Raw genomic sequence first — 18767 nt, forward strand, 5'->3', positions numbered from 1 at the left:
ACACACACACACACACTCACACTTGTTAGCCCCCAACAGGCTGAAAGTTTGCAGGAGGGAGGGGAGACAAAGGTGCAGGGGAGAAGCAGGAAACCAGGGGCTGGAGACTCCGGGCCGCCTCCATCTGGCGTGATCGGGAGTCGGACTGGTTCTCTGGGCTCTCTCCCCGCCCCCACCTGCGTCGCCGCTGCCTCTCATCCCCCTTCCCCCCACCCGCGGTCCCCGTGGTCGCTGCCGCATGTCCCCCCTTTCAGTGCAGCCACCGAGCTGGAACGCAGCCCTTCCCGGGCGTGCTGCGGGATCCCTCCGCGGGTCACATTCCTGCCACCAAGTGGGGGGTGGGTGGAGGGGGAGAATAGAGAAAAGGCCTCCAACCTTAGGGCTGCGAAATGGGATTTCTGGTTTTCTCCAGCAGGTACGAGAGTTCAGGGTATCCCCCAGAGCCCCAAGGGGTGCTGGAGGAGGGGCTGTGGAGGGTGGCTAGTTCCCTTACCTGGCGAATCCAGAGATGGGGTAGGGGCATGGGGTAGATCTACCCTTTCCCCTGAGGAAGATAGGGGGTCCCCAACAGAGGCAGGTGTTCTTTCTGGTCTTTGGGAGTGAAAGAATTCTGGAGAAGGTGGGGTGGGGTTCCTTCTGTGGTGAGGGAATCCACCCATGTCTTCCTAGGGTGGCCCACATTCCTAGAGGTTCTGAAATGAGCCTGATGATCTCATCCCTCCACACAGGGGGTGACAGAAGAACCTGGGCTGGGAATTAGGGGGTCTGGGTTTTCAGTGTGGCTCTGGTCTGGGCTCTGGTGACCTTGAGCAGATTGCTTTCACTTCTCTGGACCTCCTGGCTCCCACAGAGGGGCCCGTTGGTGGATTTAGGGGGACGTAGTGACTTCTGGGACCCTTACAGTTCTGTCTAGCCATTTTGTGGATAAAGAGCCTGAGATCTGGAGAAGATGGGCTTGTCCAAGGTCATTTGCCAGTAGCGGTTTGAAAAATAATCATGATAATCAAAGTAACAGCCGGAAAGGGTTAATTAAGTGTTGGTGGGCTCTCCGAGGATTCCTCAGGAGGTGGATTGAGAGAGACTCCAGGACCTTCCAGTAGTCTCCCTGTCCCAGCAATCCTGAAATCCTGGATGTGTCCACCTGTCTCTCCTCTTAGATTCTGCACTGAGGGGTGGGGCTGGGGCTCCGCCTGCTCTCCCGTGGTCACTCTAATCTGATGGTTTCCTGAGAACCAACTGTGGGTCCAGACTTGTGACCATTTGTGGTGGGAGAGAGAGAGAGGTGAAGAGGCCTGTGTTCACAGTCTTGCCCACTAGTCCTTGTGCTCTTAAGTTCCTGCTGCAACTCAGGGACTAACCAGGCTTTAAGGTGGTCCTAAAAAACCAGAAAGCAATGTCAAGGCAACACAGAAGTAAGTGTGGGGGCTGGGGAATACTCAAAAGGCTTTTGGGTGAGGGTCCGTTTTAGAAGACTAGGGAGATGGTCTTAATTTGTTCTTTGAAGTAACTGCAGGGTTGGAATGAGTCCTGAATTATTGATTAAATGAGAGAGATGACCAGGAATGCACTTCAGCTCTGGGGAAATGGTCGTGAGCACAGGCATAGAGTTGAACCTGAGAGTGGAGCCTGGAGAGAAATGTAGTTGAGGCTTCTTTCTTTGCTTAGGAAGAGAAGGAGTTCCACTGTGAATGCAAGCTTCAATCCCTTTAGTCTTACTTGTGATGAGGATTCTAAGGCTTCTCCAGACTGGGCCTCTGCTGTCACGTGCCCAAGTATGGGACTGGGGTTTGAGTACTTATCCATTTGATTCATCTGGAGAAGATGAGGGAAAGAATGCAAGGCAAGCAGAGAGAGCTGGAGTCTATAGGCCATAGGGAGCCAGTGAAGGTGTTTGAGCAAGGGAGGAGCCTACGAAAGCGGTGTGTTAGGAAGATGGCGCCAGAGCCAGGACAGGTGCAGGCAGGATAGGTTGCGGGGTGGAGTGGTGAGAGTGGAAGCTCCAGAGAGCAGTAATCCAGGGGAAAGGTGGTGAGGTGAGGGCTGGGGACAGGGTGGGAGTGGAGAGGAGTGGCAGCTGCAGAGACACTGCAGAGGAGGTGGCAGAAGTGGTAGGACCTGGGATTAATCAGATGTTGGGAAGAAGGGCCAGAGAGGGCTGTGAAGGCTCTGTGCTCGAGGCTGCTTGGCTGGGGGACAGTGACAGAGATAATAACTCAGAGTTAAAAATAAGGGCCTATGCTAAACCCTTTGCATTGGTTGATCCATTCGTCCCCCAACAGTCTTACAAGCTAGAAGCCATTATTGCCCCCATTTTACAGGTGGGAAAGCTGGAGCTTAGAGAAGTGAAGTCACTTGCCCGAGGCCACTCAGCAAGGAGGTAGCTGAACCGAGCTTCAGAACCCAGCCTGTCAGATTCTAAAGCCTGTCCCCTTAATCAGTTCAGGAATAGATGGGTTTCTTACGATTGAGGGGCCTACAGATCGTCCGGGCAAAGAAAGCCTGAGGTCCTGGGGGTTTGGACTCCGTAGGGAGCACAGTGGAGGAAGCGCTGTGGGAGAGGGGCAGGGGTTGAGGACGAAGCATTGAAGCCCCCCAAGGGCTCAGAGGGGGAGCAGGTAGCAAACGGAAGGAAAACTGAGATTTAAGGAACAATTGGTCCATCGGACCAGTGCCCTTGGATGGAAGGGAAGGGTAAGGGTGGGGGGACAGGGAGAGGCCTTCTCACTGCTGGAAAGATACTGTAACCTGCTGGGATCGTTTGGTCTCGGATCTCAGGAATCCAGCCCCACCCACCCCTCCCCAGGCCCACTGGGCATCTGGTCCTGGGCAGTTTGGGGGATTGGTGGAAAATGTGAATTGGGAGCCAGGGAGCGTCCCCCACCATACCACCCTCTGTTTCCCAGACATTGTACTGTCAGGTTTATACACGCCCCGCCCCCCGCCATGGCCCCCCTTGCACCACCCCACCCCTGCCATGGCCCCCCTTGCAGACGAGGAAATTGAGGGAATCGACTAAGTTATTGGTGGAGTCAGACCACCTGGAATTCTTTTTTTTTTTTTTTAAGATTTTATTTATTTATTTGACAGAGACAGCCAGCGAGAGAGGGAACACAAGCAGGGGGAGTGGGAGAGGAAGAAGCAGGCTCCTAGCAGAAGAGCCTGATGTGGGGCTTGATCCCAGAACGCCGGGATCACGCCCTGAGCCGAAGGCAGACACTTAACGACTGTGCCACCCAGGCGCCCCTGGAATTCTTTTCTTCCCTCCCCCTGCCTCTGTACCTGGAGCGCCAGGGGCCTTTGGTAGGTCCCAAAGCTGGGAAAAGTACCCCTCCTCTTATCTCCCCCAACCCGAGTGTCTCCCTGTCTCCTCCACTTTCATGGAGGAGTGGTGAGAGTGGAAGCTCCAGAGAGCAGTAATCCAGGGGAGAGGTGGTGAGGTGAGGGCTGGGGATGGAGCCAAGTCTCCTCCAGGAAAGTGGAGGAGACTTGTGACCAACTGTATGTCTGAACTTGGTTGTGGAAACCCTGGGCTTCCAGACAAGGGGCTGGACTGGCCCTCTCTGGTCTGAGGGATCTGAGATAAGGTGAACCTCTTTGCTGCCCCAGGCCCTGACCCAAAGTGGGGGACCACTACCCTCCTAGGGACAGAGCCCTACATTCTGAGGGATCTTTAGAGATCGGCTCGCCAGCCCTCCCATCTCACAGATGAAGACACTGAGGCTCGGAAAAGGGCACGGCCTGGCTCAGCATCGTGCTGCAGTTGAGGGGCAGGGAGAGCTCAGACCTGAGGCTCCCGACTCCCCGGGCTGTGGGGTCTCTGGTCTGGCCCTGAAATTCTCTTCCTTCCCAAACGGAAGGGTTAGGGCTAGGTCACTGACGAGCTGATAGGGAGCTCTTGTTCAGTGTCCCTTATCAGACCTTATCTTAATAATGGTCCTTAATGCCACTTGGGATTTGAAGAGAGCTCCGGAAGTGGGTGGGTGAGGAGGCCTCTGGTGGCATGGGAAGAACAGGGTTCTGCAGCCAGTCAGAGCTGCGCTCGCACACCCTGACTCTGCCAGTTACTGGCTGTGTGACCTTAGGTGAGTCACTGACCCTGAGGGAGTGCCTCTGTATGGCGAGCGGGACTTAGTGAGACCACATGAGTCTCAGTTCGTTGGCACTCGATAAACGCGAGTTTATTATCGTGTTGTGCGTGGAGAGGCAGAGGGGCCTGAGAGGGACCTTTACCCATCCCTCTACCTTGGAGACGCAGAGGCTCTGAGCATAACACTTTGTGTTTGCACTTGGCTGTGTGGCTTTGGCTTCCCCAGGCACTCCGTAAGGGGGGGTGAGTCCTACTTTACAGAGGGAACTGAGGCCCAGAGAGGCTGATTCATTTGTCCGAGGCCTCTCTAATCCAGACTCCTGACTCCCAGGCCTTTCCTCTCTGGACTTCATTGTGGCTGCCTCTCCCGCCATCTGTAAAATAGGGATAATCGTGCCTTGAAGGAACAAAGGAAAGGGCTCTTGAAAATTCAGACTTGCGCCCTGGCCGAAAGAGATTATTAGGTCATTGTCAGGAGCAGATACTGACCCGGAAACTCGTTATGACATTTGTTAACATTATCGTAGTTAATTCCTCCCTGCACTGCTGCTGGTTCCCCCAGGCGCCCAAGGCCTGGGATCCTCCTTTCCTTGTCAGGGGCACTCCCTGCCCCCCCATATTTACCTTAGAACCGGCCCGTCAGCTCTGCAGCTCTGCTCTAGGGTGGAGCTTCCCACTGATGGAAGGAGGGACGGGGATTTCCCTTCGTAGAGGTGGGGTGTAGAACTCCCCCTCTTTGGGCAGGAATTGAGGTTGCAGCCCCCCGATCCCGTAAACTTCCTCAGACTTAAGACCATGATAAACATTGGATGCAGACCCAAGTTTGACTGTGGGTTCTGTCACTTCCTGGTTGGGTGACCTTGAGCAAGTCACTTTCCCTGGAGCCTCCCTGTATGCATTTGTAAAAAGGGGAAGTCTTACATGGCTTTTAGGTGTCTTGTCAGGTGTTCCATGAGACAGAAGAGAAAGAGAAACCTTCCCCTGAAGGTTTTTGTGGTGTTCATGTCCCTTTGTCTTATCTCTAAGAAAATAAAATCTCCATGTGTTCTGGGTCTGCTCCTATCGGAAGGGCCTGGTTTGTTTACCATGACAGAGGGGTTGAGACTTTAGGACCTCTGAACACTCTGAATCCTGGCTCCTGGGCTGGCCTGCGGTCAAATATGGGGGTGGGGGAGCGGGGTCAGGCCCAGGCCCGGAGGGTTCCAGCTCCTGAGCAAGGCCACCTGGGCAGCTGTGCCCTCCCCCCTCATTCCTCTTCCCTGAGTCAGGCCTGCCTGGCTGTGGGCGCGCCCCCGCCCCCGCCCCTTGCTCTGGAATGGGGCAGGTTGAGGCCTCACCCCGTGGAGGATGTTGCCAAGACAGTGTGTACGCGTGCGCACAAAGGTGCACTTGGCCTTGGGGGCTGGGGGCTCCCTCCCCCTTTCCTCCCTGTCCCCAGGCTCAGGAAAGCCCCAGAGTGGTGGGTGCATGCACCGGCCTTTGTGTACACACAGCCACCTGGCTGGGCCCCGCGTGAGTCTGCAGGCCTGCTCGTGTATGAGGAGGACCTGGATTAGGGTGGCCTAGGTGTGCTTTGTGGATGTGGTCCTGAGAGCACACACCTGGGGGGGCGGTGGCAGTGGGACATTTAGGAGGGCCTTGCACACTGAACCTCTGCTGGTGGACTGGATCTGAGCTCCCGAACTGGGCCTGTGTGCTCTCCGGTGTGCCCTTCATGGGAGGGGTGTGGCCAAGAGCAAGGTGTCTTCTCTGATCCAGGAAGCTTCCTTCCTCAGGCAGGTGGGGGAGGAGGGGAGGCGGAGGCTGGTGGTGAGCTTCAGCCCCAGGCTGCACCTCCAGACTGTGCCAGGGCAGAAGGTCCTGGAACAAGGACTCTAAATGTGGCCTTGGGCGAGGTCCTTCCACTCTCTGGGCCCCAGTTTCTTTGTGAGGAGCCTGCCCTCGCCCTGAGACGCAGGTCGCGGAGCCCCTCCCTAAGCACGTCACAGGTGTGTGGATCTGAGCCTTGGGTGGCTCAGAGAGACCGCACGCTCTGGCCAAGCTGTGGGTGTGTGTGTGGGGGTGTTGCTGGAGCAACCAGATGTTATCAGACGTGAGAGCCTTGGGTCCTCTGGGAATTTGCAGCTGTGGCCCTGACTGCCAGCTGGGGCCTGGGACCTTGAGCTGATGTTCCCCCACGCCATGAGTGGAGCTCAGCCCTGAGTTCACGGTTAGGGGGAAGCTGAGGATGACTGTGTCCTGCGTGGTTAAAGCCTTCTGTGTTGGAGCCAGCCAGAGCTTGGGAAGTCACCTAGCTCTCCGAGCCTCACAGGTCCAGGATCAGTTCCGGGAGAGTATGTTTGAGACCTTGCCTCGAAGGGCTGTTGTTGTAAGACTCCTGAGGGCACAGACGGTTTGCCTTCCCCCAACCCCTGGCGTTAATCACCCTGCAAGTGGGGGGCTACTGCTCTTCGGGGTGGATGGGTCTGACCTAAGAGAGGGACAAGGGGAAGATGTGGCCAAGAAACCTCGACTTCTGGGGATGATAGGGTCCCTCAGCCCTTCGGAGGGGAGATCAGGTTTGTAGCTCACACACAAGACAGCACAGCTTTTGGGTTCACGTCGTCCTGAGGGCAAATGCCACCTTGCCCTTCCCAGTCGCCCTTTCTGGCCTCTATGTCCTCATCTGTCAAATGGGGATAAAAGTGCCTCCTTCTTGGGATTGTTGTTCAGATTTCAGTGATTTGTGGATTCACTACTACCGGCTGCACAGACGTTGTACACATGGGGAGGGGGCTTGTTTGCGGCCTGGGAGCCCCTGTGAATTCTTAGCGACTCAGGGAGAAAGGTGCTGTGAGACAGCGGTGTCCCCAGGGCAGTTTGGGCAGTTTGGGGACAGCGCTTCGCAGACTTTCTCTTCCACAGCCTCAGCTACTCTTGCTGGAGTTGCCCAAGGGGATCTCTTAGCACTGTCATTACCCAGATTAACCTTCCATGCTGACCTTTGGGGCCCCACCCGACCAGGCTTCTGCCCTTTTCTCCCTTGCTCACCATATTTCCACCCCACTGGCCTCCGTTTTCTGTTCTGAGACACCTCCCCCCGCCCACTCCTGCCTCGAGGCCTTTACACTTGCTGCTGTCTCTGTCCAGAAGGCTGTGTGCCGAGCACTTGCCCTGGCCGGCTGGCTTCCTTCGCCTCGTGCAGGTCTCGGTTCCCATGGCCTTTCCTTAGACTTTCCTTCCTGCTCCCTAGAGGAACCCCCTTCCCCATCATAGCTCCTCAGTCTTCACTGATCTAAAATTGTATTGTTAGGCTACCTCCTTGATGTATTTGTCAAACGTTTATTGAACTCACAGTATGACAGGCACTGATTTAGGTGCTAGGGTGAGCAACCTGAAGTTCCCCTCCCTTCGTGATAGCCCCCGCTACTACCTTAATAAATACTTTCTGATGGAACGAATGGTACAGCAGTCTTATAAGGAGGAGTTTGTTGGTCTTGTTTCCATATGAAGTCATGACTTGTGTGTGACGGAGCTGAATTTGAACTTGGAGCCGACTTCCCTCCAGGGACCTCCGCCTACCCCTCATTTTTACTGCGCTTACCTGTGATTGGGTTTTTTTTGGCTAATTCTGTTCTCTCTGCCGGGTGACCCAACAGTCACCAGGTCACAGAGTGGGGCCAGTGGGAAGGGTCCTGGGCTGGAGGAGCAGGGGATATACGATGAAGCCTGCCTCTGCTGTGTGACCTTGGAGAGTTCACAGTGCTTCTCTGGGCTGCTGCCCACATGAGCAAAGTGGGAAGAAGGTTCTTTGGAAAGCATGGGTCTGAACATACAGACAAGCAGTTGTTCCCAGCAGCCACTGTGTTTCTGCTCTGGACATCTCCCTGGCTTCTCAGTGTCCCTGTGTCCTGGGCTGGCTCCCACCCCTCCCTTTGCCAGTGGCCTTGCCATCACAGGCAGTTCTGGGCTTCTGCCAGGCTGTTTCACCTCTGAGTTCCTTCTCCAGGGAGTGACCCTCACCGGCCAGGAGGACTTGGGGATGGGCATCGTGCCAGGTGTAGTCTAGTGGCTCTTCCACCCACCATCTGGCCGTTGGGACCCCTGCCATGGCTTTGGCTCCTGACTGTTTAGAAAAGGACTTGGGGATGGGTTCGTCGTCTGCCCCCCGGGACTGAGTATCTTCAGCCCTGCTAGTCATACTCTCCACCAGAGCCAAACATCCGCAGACTCCCGTCCTCAGTTTCCCCGGTCAGAATCTGGGATGGTTCCTGCCTCTGCGCTCCACTTGAGGGGCGGGGTTGGTGGGTGGGCGGGATCAGCGGCGCAGGTGGGAGGAGGACCTGGAGAGCAGCCCCTCCCCCTCCCCTGCCTGGAGCCGGCTCTGCAGCTGGGCGGGCGACTCGCGCCACTCGGTGCTGGGTTATGGTGAAGGCGGTGCCCGGCGTTCCGGAGAGGTCGGAATAGGGAAGGGCCCTAGTGGCGCCCGCAGTCATGGTGGTGTTCCTGGGCCGCCGCCTCCCGGTGCTCCTTGGGCTCTTTAAAAAGAAGGGTGAGTGGGTGTGGCTGGGGAGGGGGAGAGGAGGGACCCCTACACCTCCATTTGCTAGGCCCTTCTGTAAAAAGGGGGATCAAGGCCGAGGAAGGGTGAGGGGTGGGGGATGGGGAGCAGTAATGAGGCCAGACTGCCCCGTCCTCCACTGTGCCTTTGTCCAGCGGCTTTCCCGCTGCCTTTGTCTGGGCCCTGCTTGGCTGGTTTTGGGAGGATGGATCCAGGTGTCTCTGACCTTGAAGCCTGCAGCCCTTGGGAGAGACTGCTCCCTCCAGGGGTACCCACACTGTACTGGGTGCATCCTAATACCTCAGTTCTGAGAGGCACAGCACCCAGCTGACCCCCAGGTCAGTCAGTGTGTGTGGGAGGATGGGATGTGGGGAGCAGAGTAGAGAGGAAAGTAGTGCCCCTGGAATTTGGAGCCCGATCATGGAAATGCTGCTTAGAGGTGGAGGGCTGGTGGGTGGAGAAGTTTTGGAGGGAGGGGGTCCCTGCCGGCTTTCAGCTTCTAGGAACTGGACTTTCAGACCTGGATTAAGACATGGGGGCCAGAGTTTATTGGAGTTTTTTTGGGGGGCGGGCAGAGGGTCCTCAGTTTGAGTGAGCCTGGAGTCCCCTCTGGGAACCTGGAGTTTAGTCCTAGTCCTTGGGCTGACTCTGATTTGCTGGATGGCCTTAGGCAAGGCCTTTCCTTTTTGATCCTGTTTCCCCAACTTGTAAGATTCAGGGATTGCTCAGTGGGTTGGGTTGTCCGGAGACCTAGGAGCTCTGACCTTGTAAGGTTGCTGCAGGTTCCCTGGGCAGGAGCTGGCTGTTGAAGAATGGGCTGAGGAAGGAGGAATGGGCAGGTGTCCGAGCTGAAGACCCTGATCATGGGGTGTGGCCCTTTAAAGGGCCTGTTTTGTTCCTGCCCCTCTACAAGGTGCTGCCAAGGTCACATGATCCTCCCAGTGCTTTTGCTTATGTTGTGGGTTCCATTTAAAGGGGGGCTGGGGCTGCAAAGTGCTGACACAGCCCCTCATTCCCAGGATTAGATGACCAGCTTCCCCATGGGCGGGGCCTGTAACAGGATCCTTTGTAATGGATCCCTGGCTCCCCTGCACCAGGGGCTGGGGCCTCCACGAGAGGGGGATGCCTGGGACTGTTCTCCCAAGAGAGGCTGGGGCTGCCTTGTCTGGGGGTGGAGGGCCCCGGGGCCGCCTTCTCCCCTCCCCTGGCCATCCTTCCATTAAGGGACAGCCACATGGGTGAGTAGGGGACACAGAGGCCACGTCCCTGGTTTGTCCCTCCTCCCAGGACTTCCGGGAATTCTGGTTAGGACCCCTGCTAGCCCACAGCCCTTCCTAGTGTCCCACACGGTGTCTTCCTGCGCCTGGGCCAAGGGGGTGTGTGAAAGGGGTGGTTGGTTTTCCGTAAAGTGGAGCTTGGGGTGTGGAGACACGAGAAATGTATTCGCTATGGGCTATGTGTATATTGGGGTACTTTGTGTTGGGCCCTGAGTGACGTGTGGACACACAGTTGTGTGTATATTTGGGTTCTGTTTGTATATGTACGGAAATGGGGACTGTGGATGTTGTGTATATATGTGGGGGCTGGGCGTGTTCTCTGGGGCCCCTGTGTTTGATGTTGGTCGCCGACGTGTTTATACTTGGGTGCTGTTCGTTTGTGTAGAGCCTGAAGCCTGTGGGTGTCGTCCGCCTGTGTGGGGGGCTTGTGTGCCCTGGGTATGGTGCCCTGTATGGTGCCCTTTGTGCGGTGTGGGTACTCAGATACAAGCACGCTTGGGTGCAGGTCGTACACGTACGTGGGGGCTGTACGTATTGAGTGTGTAACTCAGACCTGTGAGTTGTGTGTACAGATTGCTGGAAGTGGGCATTGCATGTGCGTCCAGGGCCTGTGTGCAGTCTTGGGACGGCGGGTGCTGTTGTTGTGGGGCCCGTGCATCCCCAGGACCCAGATGCCCTCAGGCCTCACTTCTCTTCCTCCTCTGTTCCCCTAGGCTCTGCCAAGGCTGAGAGCGACAAACGTCTGAGTGTGGGGCCTGGCCAGGGGCCAGGGTCTCTAGTGGATGAGCACCAGGACAATGTCTTCTTCCCCAGCGGGCGGCCGCCTCACCTGGAAGAGCTGCACACACAGGCCCAGGAGGGTCTCCGTTCCCTACAGCACCAAGGTACCTTCTCCCCTCCAGGACTACTCTTGGCTCCCAAGGTCAGGGGCTTAGCCCAATGTACCTTTCTGGTGTCTTCCAGAAAAACAGAAACTGAATAAGGGTGGCTGGGACCATGGAGACACCCAGAGCATCCAGGTGAGCCCTGTCCCCAACCCGGTCCTGACCCTGCTTTTCCCTCCCTGCTTAATCTCTGGCAAGTAGGTCTTTGCACGCTTCTGGATCTCAGTATCCTTGTATTGCAAAGGGGTCGACTCGATGACCCCTAAGGGCCAGTCCAGCTGATGTCTGCTCAGTGCTAGGTGAAGCCAGGGAGAATCAGAGTCCAAAGCTCCAAGGGGGGGCCCTGAAGAGGCAACAGCAAGAGGCCCCCATAGGCTTCTGGGGTGGTCTGAGGCCAGGGCCTCATCTCCTTCTTCCCCCAACAGTCTTCCCGGATGGGGCCGGACGAGGATAGCATCTCCTTCTGCAGCCAGACCACGTCCTACACGGCTGAGAGCTCCACAGCAGAGGACGCGCTCTCCATCCGCTCAGAGATGATCCAGCGCAAAGGTGTCTGCTCACCAGCCTGGGTTCTTGGACGGGGCGGAGGGGCGGTGGGCACGATCTGGGGTCCCAGCCCCTGTAGCTTTCCCCTTTTCCTCCTAATCTAGCACCTCCCAAGGCTCTGTGAGTTAGTGAATTCAGGAAACACAGTATCCTGTGTCTTCTTGGAGACTCGTGCCCACGCACCGCAAAGCAGGACCTTAGGAGTCAGGAAACCTGGTTTTGGGCCTGGCGTTGCTACTTCCCAGCTGTGTGACCTTGGGCCAACCCTCAGCCACTCCAGTCTTCCGTTTGATGTTCTATAAAAACGAGGATAAGAGTACTTACATTATCGGAATGAATGCCAAGCGTTTAGCATGCTGACTAACACATAATAATTGTTCATTAAATGGAAATTATCCTCGGCCTAGTGAAGCCTTCCAGAAGTTGTACGGAAAAGAAGTGTTTAGCTTTGTTTAACCTAGCTTTGCCCACGCCTACCTGATTATGGAAATTTTTTTTTTTGCAGCGCTCTTATTAGTTATTCTACGAAAGCAGTGCTCTCTGCAAAATGTGCCCTGAGACCTGCTCTAATGGTTTCTCTCCCCTGGACTGGCCCCCAGGTTCTACCTTCCGACCCCATGACTCATTTTCCAAATCATCTGGGAAGTCGGGGCGGCGGCGCCGGGAGAGGCGGAGCACGGTGCTGGGACTGCCGCAGCACGTGCAGAAGGAGCTCGGTGAGCCCCGGGATGGGAGGCAGCGGTGGGGGGGTGGGGAGCTCTGGCCGCACCCTCTGCTGACTCCCACGTCCTCCCTGTCCCTCGCAGGCCTGCGGCATGAGCGTGAGGCACCAGGTACCCCTCGGCCTCCTGGTCCTCGGGATGCAGTACGCATCCCCACGGTGGATGGCCGTCCCGCGGGCCCGGCCTCGGGGACCGGCGCCCGGGTGTCCCTGCAGGCGCTGGAGGCACAGGCCGAGGCTGGGGCTGAGGCGGAGGCCATGCTGCAGCGCCACATTGACCGTATCTACCGGGATGACACCCTCGTCGGTCGGTCCACGGGGGCCCGGCCCCCGCCGGTGACCCGGCCCATGTCCCTCGCGGTGCCCGGACTGACAGGAGGGGCCGGGCCTCCAGAGCCCCTGAGCCCAGCCATGTCCATCTCGCCCCAGGCCACCTACTTGTCGAAACTGATCCCGCACGCTGTCCTGCCACCCACCGTGGATGTGGTGGCGCTGGGCCGCTGCAGCCTGCGCACGCTGAGCCGCTGCAGCCTGCTGTCGGCCAGCCCGGCCTCTGTGCGCTCGCTGGGCCGCTTCTCCTCGGCCTCCAGCCCACGGCCCCGCAGCCGCCACCCTTCCTCCTCCAGTGACACCTGGAGCCACTCTCAGTCCTCGGAGACCATTGTGTCTGATGGCTCCACCCTCTCCTCGAAGGGCGGCTCTGAGGGCCCGCCCGAGGGCTCTGTGGCTAGCAGTAGTGTGGCACCCCCTCCCCAGGGGGGCAGCGGGAGGGGCTCTCCCAGCGGAGGCAGCACAGCCGAGGCCTCAGACACCGTCAGCATCCGGAGCAGTGGGCAGTTGTCCGGCCGGAGTGTGTCCCTGCGTAAGCTGAAGCGGCCCCCCCCACCTCCCCGCCGGACCTACTCCCTGCATCAGCGGGGCTCGGCGGCCCCCGATGGGCCCTTGGGGTTGCCGCCCAAGCCTGAGCGGAAGCAGCAGCCGCAGCTGCCCCGGCCGCCCACCACTGGTGGGTCAGAAGGGATGGGGGCGGCCCCCTGTCCCTCCCACTCAGCGGGCACCTGGGTGCCTGGCTTGTCTCCAGGGGGCTCCCGGCGTCCCCCACGCTCCCCAGAACGGACGCTCTCACCCTCCAGTGGGTACTCGAGCCAAAGTGGTACCCCTACCCTCCCTCCCAAGGGTCTCACCGGGGCCCCTCCTTCCCCGGGCAGGGCCCAACCCCCTAAACCAGAGCGTGTCACTTCCCTTCGCTCTCCTGGGGCCTCTGTCTCCTCCTCCCTCACGTCTCTGTGCTCCTCATCCTCTGACCCAGCCCCCTCAGACCGTTCTGGTACACAGATGTCAACCACCATGGGTGACAGGTTTGCCATACCTCCTCACCCCAAGGTGCCTGCCCCCTTCTCCCCACCCCCTTCCAAGTCCAAGAGTCCTAACCAAGCTGCCCCTGCTCCGGTTACTCCTGCCGTGGTCCCTGGGCCCGTCTCTACCACTGATATGAGTCCTGAGCCTTGGCCAACTCTGCAGACATCCCTCGTCCCACCACAGGAGTCTCCCATTGCCTCCAAAGACAAGTCACCCCCACCGTCCCCGCCCCCATCTTATCATCCTCCTCCCCCACCCACTAAGAAGCCAGAGGTGGTTGAGGCCCCGTCTGCCCCAGAGACTGCTGAGGAGCCCCTCCAAGACCCCAACTGGCCCCCACCCCCGCCTCCTGCACCCGAGGAACAGGACCTGTCCATGGCTGACTTCCCCCCACCCGAGGAGGCCTTTTTCTCCTTGGCTGGCCCTGAGCCTGCAGGCCCTTCCGACTCCCCAGAGCCTGTCAGATCCCTGGCTGCTTCATCCTCGGTTGCGGTCTCTTCCCAGAGCCAGCTGCTCGGTTCCCCAGAGCCGCCTCCAGCCCCACCAGCCCCACCTCCTGCTGGTTCTGGCCCAGGGCTTCTGGCCAAGGTCCCTCGGAAGGAGCCGGTGGGCTGCAGCAAAGGCAGTGCGGCTCCCAGGGAGGACGCTGGTGCGCCCCTGGTCACCCCCTCGCTCCTGCAGATGGTGCGGCTGCGCTCTGTGGGCACCCCTGCGGTAGCTGCGAGCCCGGCGACCGGGCCGTCGGCCCCCCAGAAGCCGCTGCGAAGGGCGCTGTCAGGGCGGGCCAGCCCGGCACCTGCCACCTCCTCAGGGCTCCATGCCGCCGTCCGACTCAAAGCCTCCAGTCTGGCTGCCGGCAAGGACCCTGGGAGCGCCCAGCCCAATGGACCACCGGAGGCCGAGCCACGGTCTCCCCAGTCCCCTGCCTCTATGGCCAGCTTCATCTTCTCCAAGGGCACCAAGAAGCTGCAGCTGGAGCGGCCGGTGTCCCCTGAGGCCCAGGCTGACCTCCAGCGGAATCTGGTGGCTGAACTTCGGACCATCTCGGAGCAGCGGCCATCCCAGGCCCCAAAGAAGCCACCTAAAGCTCCCCCACCGGTGGCCCGCAAGCCCTCTGTGGGGGTCCCACCCTCCCCCTCCCCCACCTTTCCTCGGGCTGAGTCCCTTCCTGCTCCTCCCACCAACGGGCTCCTTCATGCCGAGGACAGGACTAAGGGGGAGCTGGCGGAGAACGGAAGTGTCGTGCAGCTGGTGGGCTCGGAGGAGCAGAAGCTGGGCCCACCTGGCTCAGGTACAGTGGACAGTGTGTGTGTGGGGGGTGGGTTCCCATCACTGGTGATGGGAAAGAGGTGCCTGAAGTCCCACTCCTAGGGATGTGTGACCGGATCTTTCAGATTTTTCTGGTCTCAGGCTGCTTGGGAAGGGCGAGCTGTCACCCTCGATAAGCTAGTGAAGGAGCCTGGTGTGTGGGGCTTTGAAGTCAGACCTACTGAGTTCGAACTCAGCTCTGCCATTTTCTGTGCTCATCCTGGCCTTCAGTCCTCACGTTAAAGGGCAGGCCGGGTGCCTGCATTAGTGAGCCAGGGCTATTGTTTGTAAAGCATCTATCTGGCTGGTGCTGGTCAATTGAGGGGGAGAGGATGTGCCTGGGGGCCATCCGGAACTGAGCTGGGAAGCCCCTTGCTGAGTGTCCCTTCCTTTTCCCCCCCTGCAGACCCACAGAAAGAGCTGGTCTGACCACCAGCACCTCGCTGGCACTGCTGACCCATCCCAGGAATACAATCTCAGGGACCTGAGCAGCTCCAAGGACGAGAGGATACGGCAGACACTTAACCTAGTAGAGAGGATGCCTGCGGCCTTAACCTTCACAGCCTTCGATATTTATGCAAGCCTGGTGTTGATCCTGTCCTCCAAGTCATCCAGCTCATGCCCCCTCCCCGCACCCCCCTGCCATGGATTGATTCCCCTCTGGCAGCTGCTGCTTGTCTTGGCCTTAGCCTCATCTTGAAGGAGGTAGCTGGTGGGAGCGGGTGGCTGCGCCCCCTGCTGGCCACGAGGCCACACAGTTGGGAGCAGAGCACCTCACTTGAGTTTCTTTCCTTTTTCCCCCCCATGTCCAAATCATGCACATACTGTAGTCCAGAATCAAAGCACTTTTGAAAAGTGGCTGCATGTCCATCCTCCAGGGCCCACGAAGCCGCTTTCCAAGGGCCTGTTTACATGGCAGCAGCATCAGTCCCCGGTAGCCAGCCCATAGCTGGGACCAGTCTGTCCCCTCCCTCCGATCCAGTTTGCCCATTTCTTAGTTCTTGGAGGTGCGCGAGTCATTGTATTCCCACAGGCTTCTCCAGGCTGGAGGCAGGAGCGGGGCTGTGGAATTCCAAAGCACAAAAGGTGCAGCAGGGGTTAGCCCTCTTGTGCCTCAACTTACCACCAACCACCCTCCTTGCCTTGCAGTTCTGCCAGGTGCTCCATGCAGGGGACAAGAAGTGGGAGACTGCCTGGGCCCAAGTGGGGGTGAGGGTGGGGGAGAAGAACCAGAGGGGCAGTCCACAGGCCCTCTGTCTTCAGAGAGTGGGAGAACAGAATTGGGAGACGTCTCAGCGGGCTCTTGGTGATGCCAGGCATCCGCCCCTTGTTTCACTTGGGCAGGCGCAACACTTTGGAGGCAGGAGCCCGTGGGCTGTGGCAAAGCTGTGTCCCTTTCAGCGGGGCAGGAAGTCCTGAGGAGGGGGGTGGAGGGGTCTGGCCAGGGGAGCGCTTGTTTGGGCAGTGGGCCCAGACCTGGCCCTACACATCCGTTCTGTGATCTTTCTCTTTCCTCGGTGCATGTTCTTTCTGCAGCTGCCTTTCAGCACAGGTGGTCTCACTGGGGGGGAGCTGACGCTGAGTGACAAGGATGGGGAGCCAAAGGTGCATTCTATTCCAGACTCTTCCCTAGTTAATGAAGGGGGTTCCGTGCTCCTAGGGTGCAGGCTGAGTGATTGCCCCCTAGCTGCCAGCCTCTGCTACTGATCTCTTCTCTAGGAATTTTAACGACATATTTTCGGCCTGTGCCCTCTAGGTAAGCCGGCTTCCCCACTGGCCCCGGCGCCTCCCTCCGTAGTAGTGTGGCTCCCACCCGGGCCACCCCTTCTGTCCTGGTCCTCTTTCCTCAACAGTGACCTGGGCTTGAGCCTGGCAGGGAGGCTCACTTTTAGCTGCTTCTCTGGAGAGACTGAAGCCCTCCCAGAACAAGAGCTGGGAATATAGGGGATGTGGTACGAGAGCCCAGCATCCTCTGGCCCTCCCTCACTACTGTCTTCTCCCTGTAGCTGTAAACCAAGGTCGTTTCCTTGCCCCGTGGGCGAGGGGGAGCAGCTGCTGGGTACCTGTTGCACTTGCCCAGCGAGCTGGGGGAAGAGGAGAGTCAGTATGCGTCAGTATGCGCTGCTCCGCTCAGAGCTCCTGACCCAGCCCCCTGGGAACCAAGACCAGGCCAAAGCCTCCGGGAGACCAGGCCCTGGCGGCAGCCCTGGACTTGCTGGAGGTGGGAGGGAGCCCAGCTTCTGTGTTTCTTGCCCTCCCCCCTTTCCCCTCCCTTGTCAATGTTACTTGAGCTCCTTATCCTCGGCTAGAATCTTCTGAGCTTGTTTCCCCACTGGGTGGGACAGAGTACAAAGGAGAAGGGAGGATCTGGAAGAGGCAACCCCTCTTTGTCCTCTGGGGTACATGAGCGCGACCTAATGCAGATGGAGACCAAAAGCCTCTGATTTTTAATTTCCATAAAAATGTTAGAGAGAGAAGTATATATATATTTCTTTAAATTTTTGAGTCTTTGATATGTCTATACAAACAATCCATTCCCTCTGCCCTGAAGCCTGAGTGAGACACATGAAAAAGCTCTGTGAGTGTTTCATTCGAAGGTGTTAATTAAATGATTAAAACTTGGCTATGGTTTGCTGCTTCTTAACGGGAGAGGGACAGGGTCTGGGTGTGGGCCCACTATTAGGAGGGAAAATGTTCTTTCTGCTGTAAGCACTGGACTCCAAAGTGGGCCTCCTCTGTTTGTTTTTTTTAAGTGAGAATCTTAAGCAGGCTCCACACCCAGGGCGGGGCCTGACACAGGGTTTGATCTTACAACCCTGAGATCATGACCTGAGCCGAAGTGAAGTCTGGTGCTCAACCCACTGAGCCACCCAGGTGCCCCCAGTCTCTTCTGCTTTTATCGCCAAAGGAAAAGTCAAAGAGTCTGTGATCCATTCAGTTCACACCCCCCCCCCCTTACAGGGTCAAAAGTCCAGGATACAAGCAGCCTAGGCTGGGTGAGGGGCCCAGCAGCTGCTCCACACTTGTGTTCCTCCCTCCTGAGATGGTCCAGCTCATAGACAGGCCCATCCAGACACTCTTGTTCAGACAGTTTATTCGAATTCATGACAGCAACAGTGATTCTGACTTAGGTATCCCACTCTCTCTGAAGAAAGATTCAGGCTGTGCCATCTGCTGCCTTCTGATATCAACACACCGCTGCTTTAGGGAATGTCCCAGCCCAGCAGGATCAAGGGAAAGAAATGGCAGGAGCCCCGGGGCCGGGCCTCACGGTTGGCAGGCACTGGGGAGAACTGCCCACCACTTGGTAGACCACTAGGTTCTCTTTTTCCCCTCCCTTTCCTTTTCGAATCCCACAATTTCCTGCTGGGGAAAGGCTGTAATTAGCCCAGTTCAGGCACCAGATCCCAGACCCCAGGCACAGCTGCTGGAAGAACTCTAGGAAAAGAACCGATATTTTTCCAATTAGAAAGACTGTGGCATAAACCTTTTCTAGGAGTTATATTGAAACCAGATTTCTCCAGTCAGCTGCCAGGGGAAGAAGGTAGAGCTGGACTCCCTGCTGCTGCCCCGCCCTCATTACTACCCGGGGGGTCAGCGGCTGACCACAGCAGCCCAGCAGCCCAGACGGGATGGTTCTGGATTCTGGGGGAGGCTGAACTGCCGCTTACTGAATTCCACACCTAATAAAGTCCCCAACTTCCTGCCTCGGCGTCCTGGCAGATGGGTAAATGGGTGAAGGACGGAGCACACTGAGACAGGAGATGACTCGGGGACAGAAGAAGGGAGCAGGATGCCGGGGTAGCTAGCTGATGTTTCCCCCTTTCAGCGATTTACAGGAGATGCACCCCAGCTTGGTCATGAAGTTGGTTTGCTTCCACTGTGCGATGCAATCCTCAGAGGTTTTAAAGTCAGCCTGCACAAAAGAAACAAGCCGGGAATGTGGCGGCGAGAGCAGGCGCTCACGCTCCGGCAGCACGGACAGCACAGACAGCCCGTCCCTGGGGCCTCGAGTGCCTCTCTCTCCACTCCCCACAAGCCAGCT

At 57.9% G+C, this 18767-nt stretch overlaps 2 protein-coding genes across 2 annotated transcripts in view; one reads left to right on the plus strand and one right to left on the minus strand.

The window, feature by feature from the left end:
* Positions 1 to 17344, plus strand: part of KIAA1522 (KIAA1522 ortholog) — a 27798-nt gene extending 10454 nt beyond the window's left edge. Inside the window, exons 2-6 of the mRNA XM_040619194.1 lie at positions 10618 to 10788; positions 10868 to 10923; positions 11214 to 11337; positions 11934 to 14705; positions 15129 to 17344. Of these exons, the coding sequence (XP_040475128.1) occupies positions 10618 to 10788; positions 10868 to 10923; positions 11214 to 11337; positions 11934 to 14705; positions 15129 to 15151 (3146 nt within the window). The 3' untranslated portion in view covers positions 15152 to 17344. The remainder of the gene's footprint in view (positions 1 to 10617; positions 10789 to 10867; positions 10924 to 11213; positions 11338 to 11933; positions 14706 to 15128) is intronic.
* Positions 17345 to 17799: 455 nt separating this feature from the next.
* Positions 17800 to 18767, minus strand: part of YARS1 (tyrosyl-tRNA synthetase 1) — a 27238-nt gene continuing 26270 nt past the window's right edge. The window contains 1 exon segment of the mRNA XM_040619205.1: positions 17800 to 18638. Within this exon segment, the coding sequence (XP_040475139.1) occupies positions 18528 to 18638 (111 nt within the window). The 3' untranslated portion in view covers positions 17800 to 18527.

The sequence above is a fragment of the Ursus maritimus genome, unplaced genomic scaffold, assembly GCF_017311325.1.
Source record: "Ursus maritimus isolate PB19 unplaced genomic scaffold, ASM1731132v1 scaffold_32, whole genome shotgun sequence".
NCBI lineage: Eukaryota > Metazoa > Chordata > Mammalia > Carnivora > Ursidae > Ursus > Ursus maritimus.